Genomic DNA, 17355 nt, shown 5'->3' with positions numbered 1-17355 from the left:
GAGGTCTTTTCATATTCCTCGACTCAGTAACACATATACAGCGAGGTTGGGAGGTGCGGCCAGTTCCATTAATATCATAACTAACTCTCAATTCTGCCTTATCTTGCACAATATCCTGCTTTCTTCCTAATTTAACTTGGACTCTCCTGCATTATATTTAAGGAGTGTGCTACCATTGACACTTATGTACCATTGTTAATTGCTTGTTGAGTCATGTCAGAAAGGATGATAGGTAATTTATTCTGATTAATTATTTTGATTTATGCAAGACGTGATGCAAAACAAATGCCACCTGAAACATATTTTTTGGCTTAAGTTTAATAATAATTAATCAAATTCCAATTTCTACTCTTAATGCAGTCATAAATTACCTTTGAAAATGCTAAAAAAGGGCGTGTGCGAGTGAGACATACAAACAAAAAAAAATGCTTTATTTTGTTAAAAGGCTAATTTGTCAGTAATGTGAAAAATTCACACCCATCCATATTAAATATATGAAATACCTTCTTGTATTTTTATGGGGGTTTATGTTTCATATGAAAAAGATGGTCTTTGCTTAAACTGCAACAGCACAGTGGTATGGGGAGAATGAGTTGGAACCTGGACAGAGGTATCTCAGAGAGAGACTGGTTTGTGTGAGTTGTGCTTGTATATTTTGTGGGCCTGGACAATCATGTAAATACGAGTTATCCATGTTAATCACAGTCCTGATAATTGCAATTTTCCTGTTAATGGTTCTGACCTTTAAATTATCATTTAGCCCTGTGGCTGCGTTCATGTTTATCTTCGAGTGTGCTTGGGTGTGTGCCGGTGGTGTGCGTGTGTGCCTGTGCACATGTGAAGGAAAGGAAGAGGGAGACAGAAAATGGTGAAAAAGAGAAAGTGAGAGAAAATGAGACAGCCGAGGTAATTTGGCTTAACTAGTGGGGCGATTGTGTCGATGTGGGCCATAAATCTTCCTTACTGACAAGAACATATACACACAACAACACACGTGAACACAATCCGAAGATCATTCCATGCTATTTTGGATGAACAGAAAATCCTAATAAACCAATAGAAACACAGAGGGCATTTTAAACCCTCTCACTTCACCTCTGTTCTCTTGGATGTTGCCTGTTAAAACAGTAATCGGATGAAAAGCACCAAAATCCCACTCTGGCTCCTTTGTAGTCTATTCAACTCTATAAATTTTTTGCATTAACTTTGCAGCGGTATTTGAGGCCTAAAAGCCACAGGATTGTTCAACAAAGGGTTGATTAGAGAAGCTGGTTGATTAAAAATGATGCCTGCTGCACCAAACAAGCACAGTTCATTACACATGATGAGAAAATTGCTTTTCGGCAACAGACCAAGCATTCGTCGGATGACTCCCTTTATATCTATAGACATAATAGTGAAAGGTGAATTGCACCCTCTGCCTTTTCTTGATTTTGCATTTTCTAAAATATAATCAAGTCTGAGCAAAGAATGTGAAATGAAGCTGGTACTGGTTAGCTGAGATGCAATAAATGCATGATTATATTATATTATATTATATTATATTATATTATATTATATTATATTATATTATATTATATTATATTATATTATATTATAGCTTGCCACAGGTTCTTTAAAATATGTAATTATCTCTATTTCATTAAAGTTTCCATCCAGTTTGTCTCAAATATAGCATTTTCTAATCTGGAATTGATATAAAAGTTAAAGAGAAATTCCCATCAGGAAACATGTGTTGGTTGACAAGAATATTATAAAAAACTGTTACTATAGAACCTGTTTTTGGGTATTGTTTTGATGGACAAAGTGGGCTGTGAAACAGTAAACACAGCTGCTGGTGAGAAATAAACTCTTTAATTGACCAACTCAGCTTACTGGGTTTTTTTTACAAGAGCTTTCTTTGGTAAAGTGATGTGTGTAGCAACACCTTCCATTCAGGGCCTCTGACATTTTAAGGCAAGGCAGAATTTTATTTGTATCACAAGTCAAACACAAAGTAATTCGATTTGCTTTCCAGGTTTTGCCTCTATACATGTATTGATCAGTTCTACTGCAGGCATAAGTTTATTCATCTAAGCAACATCGACTGATTTAAGTACCAACTGATTATTAACTGATTTGAAGCTTAAAGTTTTTCTGTTAATCTTAAACTCTCTGGTTATAAGAAATTCCAAAAATGAAGCATTAACCATAGTACGAATTTTAGACAATGCTTTTATGTTAGCTCACCACTTCCACTTTCATCTTCAAATATGGCAATCTTATTTGCAGTTTCAGTGTAGTAATAACCACAAAATACTGGAATGAAATGGCTTAATTACCTTGTGTAGATCAGTTCTCCAGAGCCTTGCTAATGACCTAATTATTCTACTCAGGACTGGTGCAGCAGAGCCACATGTAAAAGTTTGGAGTTTGACATCTGTGAGCTAGAGTATTCTGCAGCCAAATGCAAAAATCAGATATGTGTAATAGATTCTTGACGAAAAAGAACAAGGAGAAGCATGTCTTGTGTTGAGCCTACTTTGCTTTAAGGTAGGATACACTTGATTCCAGGATTTAGTTCCACGTGGAATTTCACATCCACATAATCCTAAATGGAATTAAGAGTCTAAATCTCAGTTGGTTGCTCATTTCTCTAGCTTACACGTTTAATGACTTCTGAGCACATCTGAGAAGATTTTTTTCCAAGGATCAAACAAAACAGCAAATTAGTATAAAGTTGTGTTATTTTCTGACAGTATACGTTTGTTGTTTGGCCCTATAGCAAACATCCAAATTTAGTACAATTTAATTACTGCTGGAACAATGTAGAAGTGTGTTTTAAACACATGCCACTGCTTGCTAAGACCTTGCTGCTGGAAATCATAGATAAGCAGTCATCAGCTCTTGTGACAAATAATTAAAAATCTAATAGCACTTTTTTGCAGGGAAAATCCCCTTATAATAATAAAATTGTATTGAGAGGAACAACAAAAAAGGAACTGTGAGGGCTAAATTATTTTTTTTTTTACTAGTCAGTTTTCACAACAGATTGTTTCAAACGTTACCATTCAATGATTTAAAAATAAAACCTAAATTTATAGCTTAATTATTAACTTGATATTTCAATTCCAGAGTTAAATGAATAAAGTCAAGCACAAAGGCTTTTAGGCTCTATTGATTGGCAGATAAAATCATAAGGGAAGGTGAGGACTATGGTGTAACATGAAAGATTTTAATTCTGGTTATTGTGTTTCTCACAGAAGGAACTCAATAAAATGATTCCATAATTAAGGGCAACACACAGTGCACTGATTGAGCCATGGGAAACATGTGCCACGAAAGGACCACAACCTGTTGTTGTGGGTCATTTATTTTCCTCTAATGGCTTTGACTGGGAAAAACAAACCAGCAGAAATTAGATTGTTTATTGTTTTTTCTCTCTATTCGCTCTTAATGACCATTTAGCTGTAATCAACGTGCACCTTTAAAAAGTGTCTGTCAGTACAACTTTTACACTTTAAATAAAAAGTAGCATATTTTCTGATTAATTTACACTTCTATAAATGATGCTTTGTGATTAAAAAAAAATCTGTTTAAGAGAAGAATTTGGATTATCTCACAGCATAACCAGGTTTTAAAAGATTGTATTGAGATAATTTTGGAATTGCTTTGATGATGTTAAAGCATGTGAAATAAAAAGTAAACAGTCAGCTATTACTATAAGAGTGTTACTTCCCATGATTAAGGTAATCCACCAAGAACATATTATGCAAAGGAATCATTCAGATATTAATTAAGTAAAACTGAGAGCACTTTTCCTACCTTGTTCTAAAGTTAGCAGGGTGGGGGTGTCCATCATACAAGGACAGGAAGTCATATTCTTCTTCTATGGCAAATGACAAGAAGATGAGCTGGATTCTACTTCCTTCTTCCCCAACAATAACCCAGGTGCAGTTTGCTCCATTGGGGTAGCCATAGGGGAAACCAGGCGATTCTATACTGCCATTTCGTCCTTTCAGTGTACCCCCACAGGTGTAGATGAAGCCTGTGAATAAAAAGACACAGCACATATTTGATTAAATACTCATAATTAATTACACCAAGCTTACTTGTTCACAGACTTAAGGGCAACTGCAGTGTCTTTTTCAGCCTACTCTGTTGACTTGTATCGACTCTGACACATGGAAATACCAATGGCTGAAGTTCTGCAATCTCTTTTGTCTTAGCACTGCTAGCAAATCCAGTGGGTGTTGAATGTCCGTATTGACTGACCGTGACACTCCTACTGTATGTCCCCATTTGAATAAGATTTAGTTTTAGATTTACTTGTTTTCTTTCTCCATGAGAGAGGTGCTGGAAAAGTTTTTGGTAAGTAGATCTATTGCTGTTGCACTTCAATACAAAAATGATCTTGCAATAGTGGTTCCAATGTGCATGTAATCTAAAAGTAACAAGTGCTGACGGATTACATGAATGCTCACATCTGCACATCTTCAAATACTGCCTATACATTTTTCATATAGAGACATTGATAAACAAAGTAGAAAGTCAAAGCATGAATAGCACTAAGTGGGTCAATGTTATACTTCTGTATGAAACATTAATGGAACGCATTTAGAAAAGCTTTACCCAAGACACAAATTTCCCTTAGCTTCTTAAAGTTTAGCTCCCTATATCTGAAAGTAGAGATGCTGCCTGCAACAAAATCGTTCCAGGGGTAGGATTTGTTTTAGTGCATCACCAACACAAGCTGGTAGTCTCATTGTGCATAGGATTCTAAAACCCCATTCCTAGAGCTGGCTGAAAGCTGTCACCACTGAGCCACTGAGCTTTTCCAGCTTTCTTTAAAAGTGAAATCAATAACTAACCCAAGCAAAGTCTAGGCCTCGCCCTGTTCGCCTCTAAGAAATATGAACCTGACTATTCCTTTGTTATTGCTAATCGAGTAGTCTATTGGCATAAAAACATGCAGGAGGAAAACATAAAAGTGTCAATGAACTAGGGATTTGTGTCAAATACAATACTCCACCTTTATCTCAAAAAAATCTAAGAAAATATTTCAAATATACTTTTGCTGCATGGTGATATTCTTCAGAACATCATGAAGTTATTTTAAAACACATCACAATCACTGCCCTCCCAGATGTTCCACAAAATCTGGTCCTTAAAATCATACTTATAAAAATGATTTGTGTCCAGAAGTCTCCCAAGAAATCAAAATTAGGTTTCTGGTTGTAATGCATCAAAAGTATCAACACTTTTGTGACGTACTACATTAAACGTGAGGTTTTTCTCTAGGATCACTTTGTGTTACATAGCCAACTAAATGCTTAAATTGTAAGCTGGTATCCTTTACACTTGGCTTATTATTTGTTCACTTTCATATGAATGACCTTTAATATATCAAACATGGCACAGGTGCAAGATGAAAATGTTGTCCACCCGAGAAGATGGTCCAGAGTGTTTTTTTTACAACACTGTATTGATTCCGGATGAATAAACTCTTCAGTTCCTACACAGTAATGCGGAGTCACACAGCAGTAAGCTTTGAGAAGGGGAATCTGTGGAGCTGAAAGGGATTTAGTGTATTTCTGTTCAAGGACACCACAGTGCACAGCTACAAAGTGCTAAATACTTTGCACTTAGTTTCTACAGCATAAGAATTCAGTAGGTTTAGTTGTATGACACAATCAAATTTAGCTCAAAAATCACCAGTTTCACCAGAAACTGAACAAAGAAAAAAACTTTGGAAAATTATTTGCAGTTCTGCAACAGGATCTTTCAGTGCCGTTCTATCTTTAAATGGCTGTGTTTAATTGATAATTGCTCTTAGTGTATGCTTTAAGCCCTTGAATTTCTAAGCCCTAATTGATCTCCTCTGAGTGCAAAGCTCAAATCAGGATGATCATCCCCTTGCCTTTCATGTTTATGAGGCTAATTATTTACCCTGGCAGCTGGGGCCACAGGGACAGCAGGGCGATCGCTCTGGATGCTTTTCAAACCAATTATCCAAGAAGGAAACCGAACCAAAAACCTGCATGTTTATATACATTATATGTACGTACAGCCATGCATGTGTGTATGGGTGTATGTATGCATGTATGTGTCTTTGTCTAACTTGTCCAAGTAAACAATTTCAGGATAGTCACAGAAACAAGCAATGGCTGCCTGTGCAGCAATTAAAGGCTTATTCCTTTACAATCAATTAAATATAAGCTATAAAGACCAAGGATACAGTTTATAGGTAAGCAAACCTTTAAAGAAAACAACCTTGCTTCTAGCTATGCTGCCTGCTCATTTCTAAAAGGAGTCTTACCAAATTATTTATACCCGTTAAATGTGTTCACATTTGTTATGTTACAACCACAAATTTCTATTTTATTAGGAAATTACCTGAAGGTAATGCAATATAGCAGAATTGTGAAACAGAAAGCATACATGGTTTTCTAAATTCTTTGCAAACCCAAGTTTGATATTGGCGTTATTGTTCAATCATTCCAAGTCGATCCTTTCTAGAATAACCTATCTTTTCAATTAGAGAAACAATTGTTGATTTTCTGTGCATAAAAGCCTAGACACACATTAAATGGAGAGCATCTGTGAAATTTTTGTCCGGATATCACCTGGGCCATTTGAAAAAAGGTCAGACCTTTGTATCTCTGGTTGCATGCTTTTGGTTGTTTTTCCTCTGGAAGGTAAAACAACCTAAAACATCCACAGTCTCAAGTTGTTTGCAAGCTTTAGCTTATTTTCCTTGCAGTATTGTCTTGAACTAAGCTCCTTCCATCATCACACCAACTAAGTCTTCCAGGAAGTCTTATATTCCATTCCTGTTAAATGAGGCATTCTGCTTTCAGAATGTAGTCCTCTGGAGAATCCCAAACATAGACCTTTACAAAGTTAAAAAGCAGACAAGATTGTTTTAAGCATTTGGTTTGAATGGGCCCTTAACCACCTGCTCAGTTATTCACATTGGTGACATTATGAAATGCTTTCAAAGCTCTGAAATTGGCCAAATTCTCTGTAGCTTCCAGTGAAAATAAAATATTGAACTCTTCAAAGGGAAGGGAAAAGATGGGGTACCTCCCCGTCCATCATTGTGCAAGAATGAAAGATTGATTCGAGGTTCATCACTCACAGGGATGGAGGTGAAAGTGTGTGAGTGAGGGGAAATGGGAAGGGTCAGTTGGATAAAAAGAAAAAGGAAGGTTCTTAAAGGATTATAAAAAGGAGAAGAGGAGACTACTAATTATGGATATACCAGACTGAAACTGACAGCCCTTCTACAAACACACATCCTCAAAAAACACACAAAAAAAAACATGCACATGAACACACTTATTCACACACAAAGTTCCACACAGGTACGCATCAAAGGATAGACAAACATTGACATATAGGCAGATTACGAGGAACATGCTCACATATTCAAGGATTAGTCACAGAGATTATTAAATATGCTGGCCCTTAAAACCTATTACTCATTCCATCATTTGTTTTGACCCTAATTCTCTCCGCCCTCTTCCTCTTCCACCCAAACACACACAAGTCAAAGCAGATAAGAATAGAGCTTTTAATCTATGTGAATTTCTATGAATCATATGCTTATCAAGTAGGTGGACATTTTTGATTTTCCAAAGGCAATTGGTTTCACTAGGTTTTGTTGATGTGTATCGAAGTAAATATAGTATTTGTAAATGATAAAAAACCCTGGACATTTTGAAAGTTCCTTCATTTGTTACTTTATGATTCTATTACTGTCTAAGTATTTAATAAAATTAAAATATGTGGCGATACAGTTTCAACAACCTGTTGTGATTTATGCGCTTTGTGCATACATCACAAAGCGCTGTATCTTTAAGATGAAACATGGCAATTTAGATGAACCATTTCTGGTCAGAGAGAAACATTTCCTTCCATTCTTTTTGAAGGCTAGTGGGTCAATAATTGAATCTATAAGTTTTGGGAGCATTGCTGCCTCTCTTCACAAACAAGACATATAACGTCATATGGAAATTAATATGGTTTGTGTCTGTAACTGTACAATGAATTTTGGGTGGGAATACATTTGAAGCATGGTCTTTCACCTCTGAAGACTTTAACAGAGACACTAATTTGCCAACAGTAAAAGATTTGTGCTTGGACTGGGGTAGATCCCAGGTGTGAATACATGCACTGGTGCTAATGAGGAACAGGGTTTAGCTGGAAAAGAGCATGCGTGCTCAGCAAAACCCTCCCTGGATAAAGGAAGCTTAGAGACAAAGAAGAAAATCTGCTGCGTGAATTGAGTGGATTTAATGAACTCTGGTCTGCAATACATATAAGCTTGATCTCTTTCCTCAAAGTAATATTGCATACTGGATGTCTTCACTATTACACCAAGGAAGATTAACAAGGGGCTTACACTGGCACATGACCTTTTTTAAGACCAGACCAGCTATTTTTCATATAAATCCATACAAATGAGTCATACATTGTGCTTTTATAAATTGGCATAAGTTGTGATTTGAATAGTACACGACAAGCTAAATGTGTAAGAAGAGCTTTCTCTGGAGATGCCTGGACCTCGTGTCACAGTCCAAAAACACAAGTCAAAGGTGCAGTAGTTGCTCTGAATTGCCAATGAATGTGCCAGTCACCATTAGGCCACAATGAGTCTAACCTGGTTTTTCAGCATCAAAAAGTATCGAGCTCTGTTAACACCAGGGAGTTTCTTCACAGATCTTAAAATGGCTGCACTCGGTCATGCAACTACTAATGTTAAAAAGAAAACATTTATCCAGTACCTTTGGGCTTCAAGTTAGTATTTATATGCTTGAATGAGATTTGTCAATTTTGAAGTAAAATTCTATTTTAAGGCCCTTTTTTTCTTTTCAGTATTTGACCTGCCAATCACAGATGAGAACGATTAGGAAAAATTGGCAAATTTCTGAACTTTTGATTGCCGTATATAAAGAATGTACAATGGCCAACATATGTCTTACCAACTTGCTGTTTTTAAGAGCAAAGTGGACAGTCAAATTTTTAAACGTGCAAAGACCAAAACTACTTGGTTAGGTGCTTTTTAATGAATGGGTTTGGGATTGAAAGAAAACTGAAGTAAAAAATTAAGTGGGAAGTCAGAAGATAGAAAATAGACTAACAGATGTGCAACTCTTAATGATGAGGATTTCCTTGATATTGGTTTTTGAAAATAATTAGTTTAAGCCTCTTATAAGCTGGACTTACATTTCAGAGCTTTGTTGGCACAAATATTAAATCAGCAAATCACATGTTGGTGCTAGAGGAGTTAGTCTGAGCCTTTCTGGCTCAGTGATATACTGAAACTTTTCTTGCACCACCATCTCTTGGGCTCACAGAGAATAATAAAAAAATAAAAACAGAGAAAATATTTCAGGAGCAGAAGTGTTTCGGACAAAAATGCTTGTTGATGTCAGAGGAGTGTGTCCAAACTGGTTTGAGATGATACAGAGGAAAAGGTAGCTTAAACAAACACTGTTTGCAACCAAGGTATCAGAAAACCCTCTCTGAACACAAAACAAGTCAATAATTGAAGCAGGTGGAATACAGCAGTCGAAGCCCACACTGAGTGCCCCTCCTGTCAGCTAAGAAAAGGAAACTTGGGCTACAACTCACACAAGCTCACCAAAATTTAACAAAAGATTAGAAAAATGTTATCTATTAAAATGAGCTTCAGTTTAAACTGTTATAGTAAAAAGCGCAAGGACAGAACAAGACATAAAGAACACGGAAGCACAGATCTTTCTTGTATCAATGGTTCTAGTAGTTGTTGGTTAGAGTACCTCTGTTTGTGTGTTAGCCTGCAGCTGGGTAACCCACCATGTCACAAATCATTTTAATGGAGACCTGTTATGCTTCCTTGACAAAGTCAGGGTAGGTCCATATAACATTTTTTTTTATGTCATAATATTGACATTGTAATCAAGAGGGTTTTGAAGTGGTTTGTTTTCCAGACACTAAAAAACAATAAGATATTCGAACAAAAATGACAGTTTCTAGAAGCAGTAAGGACCCAAATGGAAGTACAAAACTGTGCAAGAAAGACAATTTTGCATAATAAGTTGCCTTTACACTGTTGTCTTTTAGACATCAACTTTTCAATGGTATGTGTTGGAACCACATATCCATACCATAAATGTCAACAAATTTGCTGTTTGATGCCATTATGACCAAAATTCCCAAAGAATGTTTCCCACACCTATATCAGTATCATGATTATTTTACAATTCAATGTTTCCAATGGTGCACAGTGGAGAAGTTGGTAGCACTGTTGCCTTGCATCAAGAAGGTCCTGAGTTCGATTCCCAGCCCAGGGTCTTGGAGGTCATGGAGTTTGCATGTTCTCCCTGTGCATGTATGGGTTCTCTCAGGGTGCTTTGGCTTCATCTTACAGTCCAAAAACATGACTGTCAGGTTAATTGGTCTTTCTAAATTCTCTTTAGGGGTGAGTGTGTGCGTGCATGGTTGTTTGTCCTGTCTGTCTGTGTTGCTCTGCGATGGACTGGCGACCTGTCCAGGGTGAACCCCACCTCTCACCTGGTATGTTAGCTGGAGATAGGCACCAGCACCCCTTCCAACCCCAATGGGATAAGGGTGTAAGAAGATTATGGGTGGATGTTTCCACTGCCTTATTTCTATATGGCATGTGTGTTACTAAAAGCTATCATGCTCCTAAAACCAAAAAAAAGGGGCCCAATCTTGTGATAGCTAGAACTTTGATGAACACATTTAAGAATCGAGGCTCAGACAGAAAGCTGTCTGACTGATGGCTGCTGTTTGACAAATTAATTACAAATCCTTAAAAATAGCATTTTAAATAATTTGAATCTAGGTATAAAATGTTTTTCATATTCTGACATGAACTATGACCATTAATTTTTAAAAGATGGACTCACACAGTTCCCCGACATATCGTTTAAGTGACAAGATTGCTTTGATCCATATAGCCATTTTCACACAGTGCTGACTTGTGGAAGAATAAACAGTTAAATTACCCTATTCTTCACCGAAATGGGACAAGAGTTATAGTCAAGGTTGCTGGGCTTTCCTGTTTTCTGGTTGGGCGACTGGCACTGTCTGAGTGACTGTACATGTCTTGTTTAGCGTTAAGAATATCATCAGCATGGTAACATGAGTTGTTCCTATAGTGATAATGATTTCATATTTGAGAAAAATGCTTTAGTCGAGTTCTTTCTCTTTAATTTGCTTTCTTTTATTTTCACTCCCTCCTCTCTCTTTACGTTTTCATTTCAGTATTACGAGATTTGCTTAAATGCGTACTCCATCTTACTGACTCTCATTAATAAATAAAAAATGGTGGTCCCCTATGGAGCAAATTCACCATTCAAAACATTGCAAAGAGGGAAATAATCCAGCCAGCGTTCAGATCAAACAGTAGTCAAGCTACAATTTGAAATATGCAGTGTTGATGGGGCATAATTATGCAGTGTTGGATAATTTTATTGAGTTGTATATGCATATTAGATAGTGGATACAATCAAAGAACAATATAACAGAAGAAGGGGTCAGTAAAAGAGATGATCAAAATAAAGAAAAAGGTAGCTGGATAAAGAGTAGAGTGGCAAAGGAAAAGAAAGAGAGATAGCAAAGGCAAAGATCCAATGGAGAGAGACAGCAAGAGAGAGTAAGCATGTTTGAAACGTCCCATTGGTTCCTGCTGTCAGGAGTACTTGTCAGCCAAGAATTAGACTGCTCCACGCTGCCAGTGACTGACAGTTGGCCCGCGGTCTAGACTATACCCTGGAGTGGTCGAGGCTAAATAAGGGAAATGCCTAGAGAGAAACAGAGAGAACACACCGGGCTGAAAATCAATTTATAACACTGTCAGTCAGCGGTGGGTGGGGCAGTGATGGGATAGAGATAAGGAGCCAGAGAATGAGAACAAAGAGTGAGACAGGGGGACACACATGAAAGGAAAAGACAAAGACAGGGATTTTTGAAAAACAGTAAACAAATGGGACTGATTGAGAGGGAAGAGCAGAGGGGAGTCTTGTTGTTTTCTGGGAGTCAGAGAGAAAAAGAAGGAACATGGGGTAGGAACGCATGCCTGACTTGGCTAAAAACATTAACGAAAGGTACACCAATGTATCTTGCATTGGAAAAAATATACAAGAGATATGTTAAATTCACATGCATATGGAAATAAAAAGGTTCAGACACCAAATTTCACTTTGAAAGCTTTGAGTACATACAGTATCTCCTTAAATGGTCTACTGTACAAAAATGTCTTTCCAAAGAAGACTCATGCTACTCATAAAGTCACTTTTATGTGGTGAAAATATCAAACAAGGACAAAAAAACAGCGGTTTATTTTCTGGGCATGATGAAATGAGGTGGAGTTACAAACTTTTTTTGTGTTTCTGTAAAGTTTTTAACTCCCTCTTTCACAGTGGCTTGCTTACTGTTACAAATGTAAAACAAAGTGCATTATTCAATCTACTAGGTCAGTCTACAAGCTATGCGTTTTCCCGACTTCTGTTTTGCAAAATGTCTGTGTTTTGATCTTGCCACATATTTATAGACAATATGTAAATGTTTTGTTGGAGTTTGGAAAACCAGCTGTTTCAAAAACCTCCTGATTATTAAGTCACAATCAGCAGGCACTGCCCCTCACCTGGCAAGCCCAGCTGAACCCAGCCATCAGTGGGAAACGTAATCTTGCAAATCTGCAACAAATAGTGCCGATCTGCAGATCCAGAAGAAGCTCAAAACAGGCAGAATTGACCAGGTGAAATCTTATCCGAGAATGATTTTGTTCTAAAGCTGTAATGAACATGAGCATGAATAAGTTACTCTTTTTTTTCTCCATTTTTTTCTCAGAAGAGTTTTTGCGGCGCTAGTGGCTCGTATTTTTGTGACAGTAGGCAGACAGGAAGGAGGGTGAAGAGAGGGGGGAAGATATGCAGCAAAGGTCGTCGGGAACGGGAGTCGAACCCACGACGTCTGGGGCGTGCTAAACCCCTACATCACCACAGCACGCCCCATGAATAAGTTATACTAACTTATTTGAGAAAGCATAAAAGATCTCATTTAAAGAAGAAAACATGAGCTATTGGCTATGACCACATTCACAGTTTAAAAGTGAAATAAATGGTTAAAACTGCTTTAAGAATTCCAGAAGGAATTCAATTCTGAATTTTTTCAATAAAAGAAAAACAATCTCTGTATCTATTCATCCAAGCTTTCAGCGATTTAAACACAAATGTGTTTAAATGAAATGAAAGCCATCAGCATTTCTTACTGTAAGGAACTTATAGAAAAGTAGATTTACTAAGGTCATTTAAAATTCTGAAGGGCTTTCGTGCCCTCCAAGATACCTCTCTTGGTAAGTGCTATAAATAATACCACACCATCTCACTTCACTGTTATTCCAAGCTTGATGCTGTTCTACCTTAATGTACAATCTTAATGCATTTCCATTTTAAGTATGATTATCGTCTCGAAAGGAAAAGAAAACCCATTCTGTTCCTTTAGTGATCTTTTCAGGAATCCAGTGATGATTGTTGATAGTATGTGTGTGCTAACAAAAAACAGAAAAAAGATCTCTTCCAACCAGATACTGCTTTTTCATAAGTTTCAAGATGATCTATTTCATGTTGACAGTTTTTGATATGTTATTTTTTTAGGTATTTTATGTTTGGAAGCTTGATTAAAAACTATAAATGCCAGCATAATCAGTAATACCTTCAGGTTAATTGCCAAGCACCATACACAGATTGATATTTGCAAACCTTAACTGGTGGATTAATTGGAGGGTAAAAAAGTATTATAAACATTGAAAAACCAGGGGAAGAAGTGTAGGGCTCGACAGTAAGAGGTTAGGGCATGAGACGAATTAGCAAGTGTTCATTTTCACTAATAACTCTAAAAAAAGCCGCTTTCTAGGAAAGTGGGTCACTAAAAGCAAGAAAATATTAGTAAGCAGAAGACGTCTTTGGTAAATGCAATCTTGTGTGAGAGTTTCTAAGAAATGAGGCAGAGTGGAAGTAAAAAATTGTGACATTTGAATTTCAAAATAATCATGCCTGCAAGAGATGAAAAAAGGAAATAGGTGAAGTGAGTAGCAGCTATTATTTCTCGAACATTTACTGGTAACAACATCCATTGGCTCATCATCTTTGTTTCATTTTAGACCTCCTCCATCCACATACTGAGACCCACACATAAAAAAGCACATATGTGAAACCCTGCCTGATTGGCAGTCATTAAAGAGCATAAAGAATTAATTACTCCGGGAGAAATGGGGAGGCAGCTGCTGTCTAGTTAGTATTGATTTGTCTCTGCTGAGTGTCATCATCGCCAATCTGACTAATGATGTCCAACGCATACAAATGCACAGAGAAGCTCTCAGTTTCATGTCTTTCTTACAGGATTTAAATTTACCCATCAACATCCTTGTCCAAGTCTGCACAACCTTTTAGGACTTTTTTTATTTATTTATCAAAACTTGTCACTCTTTTTTTAGTAGATTCCCACAAGTAAGTTCACTTCCTCTCATCCACCAAAAATGGTCCTCCAACCCATTTTTGTGCTTCCACTTTTAAGCCTCTTTTTCAATATAGTTCATGATATGGCTGCAAAGATGATTCCGTCTTTAAGCCATTGTTGCACCCTGTAAATCCTGCAACAGTTTGTGCTTACACATGATCTGGGAAGCTGCAGTATGAAAGCACCACTGATGGCTAAGGCTAAGCAGGATCAACTTCAACCCGTGCTGCATTCTTTATTTCCCACATGACATTGATGCAAGATGAAGGAATCCCAGGCCCAACTTTCTCCAAGAAACTGTAGCCTTCCTCTCATATATTACACTTCAGCTAAGGAATTGCATAGTGATGCATTGAAATGTTTTACTAGCAGCTGTAGAGAAAATGGTTACTTTTCTTTTTGTTGTAATTAGTAAAAACTAAAATACTGTGAAACCGCCGTATTTTTGCTCAAGGTTAACTCTCACACTGCTCCTTGCCTAATGGGCCAGGATAAGTTACTAAGCAGTGGAATAATAAATCTTGCCAGTGTTTTACCCTTTGTTAAATTGCAACATTTTGAGATGTGGAACAATGCGTGCGTTATATATTATGTAGACAGTCTTGGTTGCTCCCTCTCATTAGGATCTGTTTTTGTTTTCTTGCCACAGCGGTTTCGCTTCCGTCACTGTTTCTTATGCAGCATTGTTAATAATTTGTGGCATTCTTTGTGCATTTGAACAAATAATGAAAGTTTTTTGTTGTTCATCGCATTCCACATCATTTGCAAGTGTAGCATATCAGATTATGAATTTATGATACTGGTTCTAACAGTGCTTGAAGCCTTTTAAAAATCACTAAAAAGTGGGCCAGCTGTGAAAATGGGTTTCATGGTAGAATTAAAGCAATGAAAGTATTTCTCTCATCATACTGTAGATATTTTTCACAGAGTTTTCTGCGGTGGCCCAGAAGTGTAAACCACTTCAAGAAATCACTAAACAGAACTACAAAATCAAAAGCACAATGGCATTAAATAAGCACAAATACAAGTTAAGAAAACCTAACATTAAGCACAATTACAAATTGAAAAAGCACAACAATATTAACAAAACGGAAGAGGAAGGAAACTGAAGACATCACTGATTGAACAACAGCACTTTTGTCCAGTAATTATTTTGTCATTTGCTCTCTCTTTATTTAGAAAGGCATACAGATAGTCACTGTGCTACGTGTTGCCCAAACTGTGACCATGCTGAGCTTTGCAAAATGGTCAGACTCAAAATATTCTTGTATTGCGGAAGATGCGTTCTTCTTATTCTTCATCTCTTCTATAATGCTGGATTGAAAACAACTTCAAGGTCCATAGTGCCACCTACTGTACATGAGTGGGAAGCAGCATTAACTCACACCCATTAAATTCAGTTTCTTAATTATGTATCTTGAAGATAAATAAGTAGTGCTTTCTGTAACTATGCTTGCATCAATAGTTACATTCATATTTTCAACAAATGTGCCAGCCCCAGATTAACTTCTGGTTCTAAAGCCAAAAGTGGAATCATCCAATCAGTGATGTCTTAGGTTTCCCACTGAGACCTACCTTTTCACTTTTGTCAAATGTTGTTGTGTTTTGCTAATTTGCAGTTGTGCTTAGTCAATGGCCTTGTAATTTCTTATTTTGCAGTTAATATTTGTTTTATTAATTTGTAGTCATGCTTGGTCAATCTTGTGTCTTATATATATATTATTTTATTTGTAGTTGTGTTTAGTGATTTGTTGATGTGGTTTGGACTTCAGGGTCACTGCAGTTTTGGCTCTGCATGAACCCCATGTGTCCAATAAACAAGAAATGCTAAACAAACATCTTTCGTTGTTTAATTTTTATACTTAAATACTTTTTGTAACAATCCTGAAATCAGTGTTAGTATTGTTAAATGGTTAGTCTATTTTGAAACTTATTACAGACCATTATTTGGTCATTCAGAAAATTAAGTTAATGTGAGGCAATATTACAAGAATCACACTGAAGTAGTTTTGATTGATATCTCATGGTGTGACTGGATTACAGGAACTGACATACTATGGGGCTAATGGTTTGAATAATTAATGTGGTTATTATAGATTTGTCCACCGTTAGGTTTCAAAATGTTGTTATTTTCTAATTAAAGACAGATCATTAGCAAAAAAATAACTAACACTTCTCTAGTCTTTTATCAAACCTTGTGTTATGAAGCAAACTGTCAGTTATACTCAATGGCTGCCAGACATTTAATCTCTTTCCACATATGGGTAAGATCAGTGTTTGAGATCCTAGCTGAGATTTGCTTACAATAGCTGCTTCTGCATTGTCAAGTTGCACTCTAAGAGCTGGCTAATGCCTAGTTTGGCTCTAGCCAGGTTGTGTGTGTCTCTGTCGCAGTCTGTTCCTTACTACCATAGGTGTGAATATGGCCAGGAATGTAAAAAAGCAGGCTGTGAGTGTGCAGGAGCTGTGGTCAACTCTCCAATGATGTTGCTTCCAAAAATCAACAATGGAGAAGCTTTGAGGTTGTGCTTTTGATGAATACCAACAAAACCCAGATATCACATTTTGTCTTAAAGACAAACAGTCCAACGTCTGAAGTATGGTAGTTATGATTAAAGCCTAAAATGTTGTTGCCCATCATCCTCAATCTGGATGTTATCGTGGCTGACTCAAATAAACCAGATTTTTAGTCTTGTAGAAATTCATTGGCAGCCCAAACTTAAAACAACTAAGGTTTTCTGATTAATTTGTTACATGTAAAAGTCTATATTTATTGTGTTATCCATTTCTGGTGTTTCACAATGGATAGCAGAAAAAGGAAATTCTAACCGAACTTTGACCCCA

At 36.8% G+C, this 17355-nt stretch overlaps 1 protein-coding gene across 1 annotated transcript in view; it reads right to left on the bottom strand.

The window, feature by feature from the left end:
* The window catches only part of LOC122844081 (CUB and sushi domain-containing protein 3-like), a 475440-nt gene that overhangs the window by 310818 nt on the left and 147267 nt on the right, over positions 1–17355 (bottom strand). Inside the window, exon 5 of the mRNA XM_044139260.1 lies at positions 3805–4027. Coding sequence (XP_043995195.1) covers positions 3805–4027 — 223 coding nt within the window. The remainder of the gene's footprint in view (positions 1–3804; positions 4028–17355) is intronic.

The sequence above is a fragment of the Gambusia affinis genome, linkage group LG14, assembly GCF_019740435.1.
Source record: "Gambusia affinis linkage group LG14, SWU_Gaff_1.0, whole genome shotgun sequence".
NCBI lineage: Eukaryota > Metazoa > Chordata > Actinopteri > Cyprinodontiformes > Poeciliidae > Gambusia > Gambusia affinis.
The sequence above is the reverse complement of the archived record's forward strand: the minus strand, read 5'-3'. Positions and strand labels throughout refer to the sequence as shown.